This window comes from Salvelinus sp. IW2-2015, linkage group LG14 (genome assembly GCF_002910315.2).
Source record: "Salvelinus sp. IW2-2015 linkage group LG14, ASM291031v2, whole genome shotgun sequence".
Lineage (NCBI taxonomy): Eukaryota > Metazoa > Chordata > Actinopteri > Salmoniformes > Salmonidae > Salvelinus > Salvelinus sp. IW2-2015.
In genome coordinates, this window is record NC_036854.1 from 26,140,122 (window position 1) to 26,151,281 (window position 11,160).

General features: G+C 44.5%; 1 protein-coding gene across 2 annotated transcripts; it reads right to left on the reverse strand.

The window, feature by feature from the left end:
* Window positions 1-32: 32 nt before the first annotated feature.
* LOC111972781 (zinc finger homeobox protein 2) lies at window positions 33-10,784 on the reverse strand. Of its 2 annotated transcripts, none has more exons than XM_023999855.2 (5): window positions 10,676-10,784; window positions 8,657-8,815; window positions 8,175-8,235; window positions 3,761-7,890; window positions 33-3,441 (listed from the first exon to the last, which is right to left on the reverse strand). In XM_023999855.2, the coding sequence occupies exons 1-5, from the start codon at window positions 10,679-10,681 to the stop codon at window positions 3,046-3,048; spliced, it is 4,752 nt and encodes a 1,583-aa protein (XP_023855623.1). In that variant the 5' UTR covers window positions 10,682-10,784; the 3' UTR covers window positions 33-3,045. The 2 variants fall into 2 exon arrangements, with proteins under 2 accessions (XP_023855623.1, XP_023855622.1); XM_023999854.2 differs by lacking the exon at window positions 10,676-10,784 and adding an exon at window positions 10,149-10,237.
* Between the last annotated feature and the right edge of the window lie 376 nt (window positions 10,785-11,160).

Here is an 11,160-nt window from a genome sequence, read left to right on the forward strand (position 1 = left end):
CTAACATACCAATAACATGGTAATTAGACCAGTTTTGTTGTTCAATTAAATGTATTTATTTTCTGTATACCAAAGAAAACCAAATGGCGATCCAACACAAAATGAAAGTACAAGTAAGGAAAAAAGCTTAATCAATATGCTAACACACTTATAACACACTGCCACCATTATTGTTCAATATTCATACCAATAAAAATTCTCTTTCTTGAGTAAAGAGACATCATTAAAACCGTTATGAGTCAATAATCAAAACAGTGATGAATAATGATAAAAATAGCAGAAGTAGTAGTTATAACAATAGTGATAATCAAGTGACAATGAAAAGTGAATAGAATAAAAAGCAGATYTCCATAAAACTACCTTGGACAGATCCCAGACTTTGAGCACAGCACTGCAACCCAGTCCTTGTTTTAGACACAAGCTACAGCTCGACACCATCATTTTTTTTTTTTTTTTTTAAAGATTAGTAATTATGAAGGATATTTTAAACCTTGTAGTCTATGAGCCAAATCAAGTGCCTGCCCCATGTTGTGAAGGCTGAAATGCATTCATCTGTAGCTCATGGTAAACATCTTGGACTGGCTCAAATGTCAAGCCATGGGAGTTCCTTTACAGTCTACATGAAGAACATCTCTGCTGCTCTGTCAACCTCAAGATTGCTTTTTGGTTTTTTTAAATGACAGAAAGCATAGGAAGGATAACTTTGGAATATCATTTTTTTCTTAATATATTTCTTTAAAAAAAAAAAAGTGTAATTTGTTGTTTTGCATTTTGTCAAAACTATTAATAGTAACATTATTATTAATAATATACAACTTAAAACAGAAGGAAAAACATCTTTAGTATTATATGTGTCCTTCAAAACAGCACCTTTCATAGTTTGTGCGGTCTTGACTTTTTGCATGTCCCAATTGCTTACAGAAGTATCCCCAGTAAGACAAAGGTGACGACTAGAGTACCCAACTGACTCCCTTCTCCTGGTTTCTGGACTTGCATTGTTTCTACCCATAAACAGATAAGTACTAGCTTGCAACCACATATGTTTCAAGACAGAAAAAAATAAAATAATGAAATCTCAGAAATTAAAACCCCGTTCTTTTCGATTTCTTGTTGTCAAGTCTGTTTCATTTGACCTCCCCAGGAAGTTGATGTATCCTGAACAAAAATATAAAACGCAACAATTTACTGTTTTACAGTTCATATGAGGAAATCAGTCAACTTAAATAAATTCRTTAGGCCCTAATCTATGGATTTCACATGATTGGGAATACAGATATGCATCTGTTGGTCAATGATACCTTAAAAAAAATTAAAATAAAAGAATGGGCCTCAGGATCTCGTCACGGTATTGCTGTGCATTCCATAACCCCACCATGGGGCACTCTGTTCACAACATTGACATTAGCAAACTACTCGCCCACAAGACGCCATACACGTGGTCTGCAGTTGAGGCCAGTTGGACGTACTGCCAAATTCTTGAAAACAACGTTGGAGGTGGCTTATGGTAGAGAAACTAACATTAAATTATCTGGCAACATCTCTGGTGGCCATTCCTGCATTCAGCATGCCAACTGCACACTCTCTCAAAACTTGAGACATCTGTGGCATTGTATTGTGACAAAACTGCAACAACAAAAATATTTAAGTGGCCTTTTATTGTCCCCAACACAAGGGGCACTTGTGTAAGGATCAGCTTGTTGATATGCCACACCTGTCAGGTGGATGGATTATCTTGGCAAAGGAGAAATGCTCACTAACAAGGATGTAAACACATTTGTGTGTGTTTGGACAATTTCTGGGATCTTTTTTTTCAGCTCATGAAACATGGGACCAACATTTTACATGTTGCGTTTATATTTGTGTTCAGTGTATTGTTTGTTATAAGGAATATCACTTGTTTCAATCTTACACTTGAAATGATTTGTTGTGGATATTTTTCATTGACCAAAAATGGAAATGTTATTTCCTTGCTCCACATTCATTCAATAGATCTTAAAAACACCATAGTGAATTAATAAATTTAGAAATAATTTAACAAGTATCAGGACTAAGACTTTCCTTGCACAGCAGTAAGGTCTGATCCGTTTTGTATGGTGTATGGTGAGTTAATGTAGATATTTTTTTTGACAGACTGCAAGTACCAAAAAAACAATGTTTCCAATGTTATTAATGTAACTTACAATAACACATCCAACATGCAACACGCACATCTTTCATTAAGTAGAAAGACACTCTGCATAAGAATGCTTAAGAATAAAAACGTTTCATACAATGTGAAACGCATCAAAGTGCCGTATAATGAGAGTCTGCCCTCTTCAGCCTCTCTTTTCCCTGTCTATAGAGGATTGTCACGAGAACAGTGATTGGGTGCATCTGAAATGGAACCCCATGGAGGATTCCATTTCAGCCACAGCCAGTGTGTTTACAGGAGGGGATAATCTGTTCAGTTTAACAGGCCAAATTCTAGTCACAAGCAGTTAAAAGTACCTTTCGATTCCATGTGAAGTAGCATACACCATCTGAACACACGCCACCTGTATTCTAACAGAAAGCTTGTCGTGACACAGACACAATCAAGATGGCAAGTTCAACGCCACTAAAAACAGAGCTACTTCTCATTTCTGGTCCAAATCTATACAGTTACAGGTAATCCCAGCAGTCTTTTTTAGTCAGTCAGATAATGGCCTAATTGTTTTTGCATAAGCACAGTCTTTAGGGATAATACACAAGTATTATAAGAGCGATTTAAAAACTGGGCCAGGATGGTTAAGGACAAGATTATAACCGCAGCCCAGGACAATATAAGGGACTGGTAAATGTTCACTCATTTGATAACTTTTGGTGAAGCAGTGTGACAACAGTGTATCCAGTTTGGACACAAGAACTCGGCAGAAAGACGTCCAATGTGAGGGAGCAAGAGTGGTAGGTGATTGGGCCTTTCCATCACACATTAAAGAATATTAGCTTGGAGGACCAGTGCCCAATGTGTTTATAAACATTTAAGGAGCCCAATGGGTCCAGTCTTTACCAGCACTGATGGGTGCCTTAGCTGGTGCTGCTGGGTAGGGGTGGGGAAGCTGAAGGGTCCTCCACACAAGACCCGGAGGCGGAAACAGAAATAGACCCGCTATCAGATTTATTGTTGATGATGGTCGCTGGCTGGCCAAAGTTAGTGGTTCTCAGAGTGGCTAAATGTCGAAGGGAGAAGACATGGGATCTTGCTGCTGCTCTGGACTCAAAGCCTGTGTTGCAGGCCTGGCACTTGCCTCTCAGAGTCTCTCGGCCTGCAGGCTGGCCCCCGGCTGGGGGAGAAGAGGGCTCCAGGACAGTCAGCTGAACCGGTTTGGGAAGGATGGGACGGTGGGCTCGCAGAGCGTTGTACTGCAGGTAGCTGCCCGAGCTCATGTCAACCGTCTTGGAGGGATCTGAGGACACAGGAGACTACAAAAGGCAGAGAGAGAAAAGTGTCACTCCAACACGGGCTTCTGACATACATGTTCAAAAAAAGGTCACTGGTGTATTACCTCAACATACATATATACAATTCTAGACAATAACCTAAGTTTTAGAGCTGGTTTCCCAGACACAGATTCAGCTTAGTCCTGGACTAAAACGCATGCACAATGGAGATCTCCATTGAAATAGATTTTTTTTGTCCACAACTGGGCTTAATCTCTTTCCTAGATAGCTGCCTGTAAAGTAAAAAAAATAATATCTCCACAGACCAATTCATTGCATAGTGTACAGTAAAATGTCTGACCAGTTTCTCCTGCTGCAGCCTCCAGCGTTTCTCCTTGGCGCGGGTATTCTGGAACCAGATCTGCACCACCTTGAGCGGCAGCCCCAGCTCCGTCCCTACCGCCTCACACTCCATCGCGTTAGGGTGGGCGCACGTCTCATAGCATGACTGCAGGATGGACAGCTGCAGACAGGACAGGTGTGTGCGTGGCCTGCGGGTGGTAGAGTGGTGCAGGAAGCTGCTCTCCGATGGAGAGGTCTTAGCGATGGTGACAATGCTGACGGTGGTTTGATTACTTGCGCTTGCTGTTGTGGTGGTGGTAGTTGCTGTGGCAGCAGAGGCAGGAGCAGAGGACGTGGCAGAAATGGTGATGGCAGTGGGGGCAGCAGCTGCACCGACAGCTGTGAAGGTACGGGGTGCTGACAGACCCAACTGTTCCCTAGACAGTGTGTTGATCTTAAAGGGGCCCTTGGCCGACCAGTAATTGAGCCCATTTTGTTTTTGTGACGTCGCAGCAGGAGACTTGCTAATTGGCGTCGAGGGCAGTTTTGGCACCATGCGGTTGGTGGATCCAGGCCTGGCTAGTGGCTTCGCTTGGTTACGATCATCCACTTCCTCATCATCTTCCCCAACTTCCTCTTCAGGCGCATGTTTGGGAAGGGGGCGAGGTCGGGGTTCCTTGGGGACGACAGGGAGAGCTGGAGCGATGCTTTTGGGGGCGATTTTGACCATTGTGACATTGTTTGTCAACTCCATTTTGGTCTTTGGCACTGCAGACACACTGTGGCTTACGGAGGAAAGAGAAGAGGCCACCTCCTTGGGCCTGTTTGGAACTGTTTTTTTAACATTTTCCTCCTTCACCTCCATCTTTGGGATGGCCCGTACTGGATTGGCTACAGTTGAGACGCTRCWGTTGGWGTTTGATTTGGGGGTGCTGGAGAARATGGGTTGTGACAGTGGCCAGGTGAACTTGATGAGCGGTTTGCCCACTGCTGCCAGAGTGCCATCACTGATGAAGCGAACCTCACCCTTGCGCTCCCTAGCCCGCATGTTCTGGAACCAAATCTGTACAACTTTCTTTGGGAGATGGACCCACTCTGATATCTGCTCAAACTCGTGTTTCCCTGGATTTGGGTCTTTGAAATAGCAGCCATAAAGCACATTTAGCTGCTCAGCCTGGATGATGGTCCTGGAACGTCTCATGTCCCGGTACCGCCGTGCTTTCGGCCTGCCTTTCTGGTCCCTCTCCTCTTTCTCCCTCATGTAGACAGTGCTGGCCTTGGCCATGCCACTGACAAAGCCACTGCTGTTGGAAGTCACTTGCTCAGGTTTGACCTTGACCACAATGAGTCTCCCTTCCCCAGGTACCCCAAAAGCTGTGGGCCTTAGACCGAGTCCGTCAAGCAGACGGCCCTTTTGTGCTGAAGTCTTGTCACCCGTGAGTGACGTGGAGGAATAAGATGTTGAGCTGTAGCTTTTCCCAATGCTGAGATCTAAAGCAGCCTCACAGTCTCCTCCATTAGACATGTAGTGGGAGGTGTGGGTATGGGAGGAGAGGGATGATGTAATGACAGGGTCAGAGAACCGGGTGATGTTAGGGGGGGTTGGAAAGGCAGGTACTTTGCCTCCATCTCCTTCTGCAACTCTGAGCCCAACCACTGAGGGAGGGAGAGAGAGAACATAAGGGCTATGGAACTGAGTAGAGAATGGAGTGAGGGACAGAGACAGAGGGAGGGAGTGTAGAATGCCACTCGGAAGCCGTTGATGGTCAATGGTGACGGGAAGGTGGGAAGGAGGATCAGCTTGAGCCTCTAGTTGTAAATCCACGTCGGGGTCCAGTCTCTCCTTCTTAACCTCTACCTCCTCCCGCTCCAACTCCCTCTTTCTCTTTCTTCTCTTTGCTCTCTGAGCTGCGGCCTCCTCGGCATCATCGTCATCCTCAGCGTCTGAGAGGAACACAGTGGTGGAGCGCAACACCTTTCCTCCTGAACCCATGTCTCCTGACAGTTCTACCAGAGCCTCCTCTTTAGCAGGGCTGCCTGGCCCCTCCCTCATGGAGCCACTCAGGCTGTCCTCATCACTCACAATGACAGAGGTGTAGAATTCTTCATTGTCTGAGGTCAGACACGAGTCCCCTTGGCTCTCCCTCCCCATCTCTTTACGCCCTCCACTATTTGACAAATCCATCGCGTGACTGCCAGAGGCCTCGTCGCTGACCCCACCCTCGGTCTCATCTATTGTAAGACAACCTTCCTCCTCGTCGTTATCAAGACCCTTGTATTTTTTACCATAGCCTGCAATGCTGCTCATGTGCTCTGTTCCCCCAGCTTTCTGCCTCTCTTTGGCTCGTCGGGCGTCGGTGAGCCACTTGCGAACCTCCACCTCGGTGAGCCCCACCTCCCTGCCCAACGACTCGCAGTCATCACGGGGAGGACTGGCTGCATCAGCCTCGCTACGCGACTCMAGAAACGCACGCATAACCTGTATCTGGAACTCTGACAGTATCGGGGGGCCTGAGAAGTGGCGAGCCCTGAAATGAGCATGGGGACGAGTTGGATCATGGGAATTTAAGGTGCGTTTAGAGGGGCTAGATTCTGGGGAGCAGACAGAGGCATAAGGGCTTGTGCCAACTTCAGATTTTTGAGGGGTAGAATCAGGGCTAAGCATAAGATTTAAAGTGGTAGGACTTAGGCTTGAGTTGCTGGTAACAGACGGTGAGCGGTCACTACACTTGTCATTGTCCCCCCCTTTCTCATCTGGCCACATGTGACCTGCTGAGTTCCTGCTCTCTGTTGTGCTCTCTTTCATTTCAAAATCTCCATCTATCATACATGACTCAGCCCTGTTATTTTTGCTTACTAAGGCGCCGAGATGCTCTTGTGCATATCCCTTAGCATCCTCCTCACAAATCTCTCTTTCTCCATCATCACATTCCAGGGACCAACTTTCCTCCTTCTCAGCCTTAAGTGATCCTTTCTCCTCAGCTGTCGCCTCGTTTGTGTCTTGCTTCACTTCGCTCTTGTTTGTTTGGCTGTCTTCTGAACAGGCTTGTGAGATTGCTTGGAGACCGACAGCTGGCCACTGGTTCTGTAAGCTACTGAGTCTTTGGGCCAGGATAGCTTGCTGGGCAGCATTGAGACCTAGTAGGGGTATTGACTGGGTCAGAAGCTCTGGGTTTAGTCTCTGGCTTTGTGTTTGGAGCCCATTCAGGATAAAGGGGATGAGCATCTGAGTCTGGGTTATGAGCTGAGGTGAGGCCGTGGCAGGGGACGCGCCAGCCGCAAACAGAGAGGGGAGGAGGGAGTGTGAGATAGAGCTTGGACTGGACGTGAGGAGGGTGAGAAAAGCAGTGACTGCCTGAGCAGAGGTCACAGGGGAGGAAAGCAGTGAGGGAGCCGGCTGGGTTTGAATTGCTTCTCCGTCTTTGTTAGTCATTGCTGCAGCAGCCAGGCTTGCCGGGTTGACACAATTGCTGCTGGTGGTGCTAACCAACTGTGCAGCACTGCCCCCAGACGTAACAACTAAGTTAGTAGCCATATTGGTCCTTCCTGAATTTCCACCTGCACTGTTGGCAGAGATTACTGCATTTCTGCTACGAGTCTGGTGCAAAACAGATTTCAAATGACTCTCCAGGGTGATGGCATGGTTGTAAGAGACTCGACACACAGTGCACTGGTAGGGCTTGTTTGATAGATATGGCCGAGACAGAAAAGGGACTGAGGGAGCGGCTGGGGTGCCATTTTCACCACCCTGTTTTAGGGATCCTGTTCTCATCCGTTGCACATGGGATGCAGAGTTGTAGTGAACACTTAATGCGGTCCTGGAAGGAAAAGCCTCTAAGCACGCATTACACTTGAATGGAGGACTGTCATCGCCTTCAGCCATTACACAATGTGTACCCGTTGACTCTTCATTGTTGTCAGGTGTTCCTGTGGACTGACTTCTCTCCTGATGCGTCTCAAAGACAACTCCAACTCCCTCCGGGTCTCTAGCTCCCTCTGCCTCCTTATCCATCTCTTTATCTTTGTCTCCAGACCCAATGAGAGTGTGCCTACTGTCGGAATTATGTTGGGGTCCGTCAGTGTTCTCATTATTATGACACGGGTCTGAGAGGGAGGCTTCTAAAAGCTTCAGCTGTAATGACGGGGCATCTGATGTAAAGGAGAAAGGCAAGATATTTCAACAGCTTTTTTTGGTAAATGGAACCCTGACAGCACCCGATTCATTTATTACCTGACAACACAAATACAGTCATAGCAAAAATGTATGCTTGTAGGTTTAACAATACCCTTAAAATTAGCACAAGCTAGATGTTTAGGTTACTCTGTCAATGTGCTTGTATACTCTATTCAAATAAATTCATAAATACAATATTGATAAACTAATCGACAGTGCAAAATGGTGGGTACTGCGGTCATTCAAAGGAGAAACTCACCTGCGTCATGCTGAACATCGGTGTCCCCGTCCACTCCACTCGCCCCCTGTTTGGGAGCAGCCTGGTGAAGAAAACGTGATTAATTCATTCTGAAAAACACGTCAAGGAAACTTTACCGTAAGACTAAATTCTGCTGACACAGGAACCAACTGCTTAGCAGTCCAACAAGAGAGCATCTTAGTACAAATTGGTGACTCATTCTGCAATATTTCACATAACCAGTGATCCACTACTAATAATGCCCTAAGGGGGTAAATAAAGTTCTATTGAACGGTCTTAAGTCCCACAATTATGTACACACACAATGTACAATAATTTATCATGTACACACATAGTACAATAATTTATCATGTACACACATAATGTACAATAATTTATCATGTATACTGTTTAACATCCAAGTATCATTCATGAAACACATCACCATAATAACAGACACCCAAGTCAAGTTTTGTAGACCCATGTAGCGTAGCACTACTTACAATGTCCAGCAGCTTGTCGACACAGTTAGGGAGCACACTATGACTGTCAGACAGGTGCAGAGAAAGGGAGCCCCTGTCTGGTAACCCTTGTTGACACAGTGGGCACAACCACACCGCCACCTCGTTGCTTTCACTGCACACCGTCTCTCCAGACTTCTCCTGCAAGATCAAAATGTGTTTCAGTGGATAGAAAAATATTGCTTTGAAATTAGAACCATATCCAGGGGTGTTTCTTTGTATTGAAAAAAAAGTCATAGGCTGCACAGTGCAAATGTTATTTCAGTACGTTGGAAATGGAAATCTACATAAACCTAAATAGTGAGAGTAATCCAAGTTAGGCCTCAATATAGATAACTATCAGAAGAAACACATACAGCCTATCGCTAGTCTAATTGTTTAGGCTACAGCCAAAATAGTATGACTTGAACTTGGTCCAAATAAATAAATAAAAGACAAATAAAAATACAGAATATTTTCTGACTTGAATGCAATGTCACTTCACTTGGCACGAAGAAACATTTATTCCACTTCAATTAAATCGTTGTGAATGGCCTGATTATTGACCAGCATACATTTAGCACATTTCAGAGACAAGTACGATATCTAGGGTCATGCAAAACATAACATGTCGCTTCATTGTAACTAATGAGCGAACCATGGGCCATTTGAACGTTATCACACACACCAATATAATAGCCTAGTAAATGGCCAGCATACCCAACCACGAGACAATGCAGTGTTGTCCTTTTCCAAAGCTACTCGGCAGAAATTGAATTGTGTAATTAGACCAAAGGACCCTATTATTAGGCTACAACTTTCAATACCGGTACTTCTAAATTAATCGATGAGCGATAAAAAAGATACATGCCGAATACCAACACTCTGCTGTATTGCCCACTTCCGTCCTCACCAATTAGCTAGCTAGCCGTGCCCAGAAAATATCGTTTTACCAGCAAGGTTGCATGATTATTATGGTTGAGAGAGTGCAGTGCGTTATAAACCATAGTTTAAGGATTTATACAAGGGTATTGATAAATTCCCATTGCTCTTCATTCTTTAGCTAATTAAGGTACAGATTAATTAGATACGCGGAACAGTGATGAATCAATTAGCTAGCAAGCTAGTTAGCCAAGCTATCAACGTTGTGATGCTAACTAATGTTATGAAATGCAACAAACACTAGTTCCTCTGCTCTGCAATTATAAAGACGGTTAAAACAGAGAATCGAACCTACCGCATTGATTATTCATTAACGTTACGAAATTAAACAAAAGGATCAAACAATCGTGCCAGCCTGCTAGCTGGCAAGATAACCCGTCGCACTCTCAACCGTCTTTCAACTAACTAGTCCAGTAGACAAAAAAATAACTTATCCCAGGTGTACATGGCTACACATCCTGAAGCATAGCGTTCCACTACAAATAGATACATAGACTGAGTCGCTAGGCTTTTGGTTCCCATCCGAAACCTCGGCCTTGAGTGGTTCCCTTACCCCATAGATTGTGGGCTTCCAATCGGGCATCCAGTATTACTCCACCCGCTGCCTGCTCAACAGCGCAAATTGAGGCCTACATGGACTAAGCTATTTAATTAATGAATATGGCTTCCCTTCACAGATGTGTAAAAAAAAAAAAAAATCGCACCCCTCCCTCACCATTCCACAAAACCCAGGACGCATTTTAATGATCAGTTTCATTATCCAAGAGTTTTAGTATTCATGAACATCTTAACAATCATTGTAGATAGCTTCGTGCAATAATTGACCAAATAAATCAAACGCTAAACTACTTGAAACAGACTACTTGCACACTGCGCACGGCGAAGGGGGGTGAAGAGAAGGGGAGGCAGAAAAGTTTTGGACATTTATGTTCGAATTCGGTGCATAGAACTATTTGATATACAACAATTCATCGTTCGATTGTTGTTCAAATGATAGTTTCAATCTTCCAACCATAATCGCAATTAAGACATCGACAATATCGTTTAATTAACTTCTGAGCAATTAGTTAATGCATTTACCTGCATGGTCGCCGCTCCAGCACACGCTTCCTCTCGCTCTTTAAAACTGAAAAGTTTTCCTGCTCGCCCTCCCTCGCCTGTTCTCTCTCTCTCCCCCCCTTCGTCTCTCTCCCTCCCTCTTCTCTCTAGTAAACACACGACAGCTCCCCCCCAAGGCTGATCGCTGACATTCAGCAGAGACGCAGACGTGTCGTCAATATAAAACCTTTATGTAACAATATGAGTTGATTCAAATACTATTTGTCTCGTCGAACCAGTTTTGCTGTTTAATGTAATGAAGCATGCTGAGAGTGGGCTTTACCAGAGAGTGGGCTTTACCAGAGCCATGGCGACTGATCTGAATAAGCATTTGTAAAATTCAATCAACCGGATTGAATCAGATTTCATACCCAACATCCTGATCCTGTATGGGGTCATCAGATTAGGATTAAAATAACTAAACAGAGTGAATAGTTTACAGATTGAAACTTTAAACAACTATATAT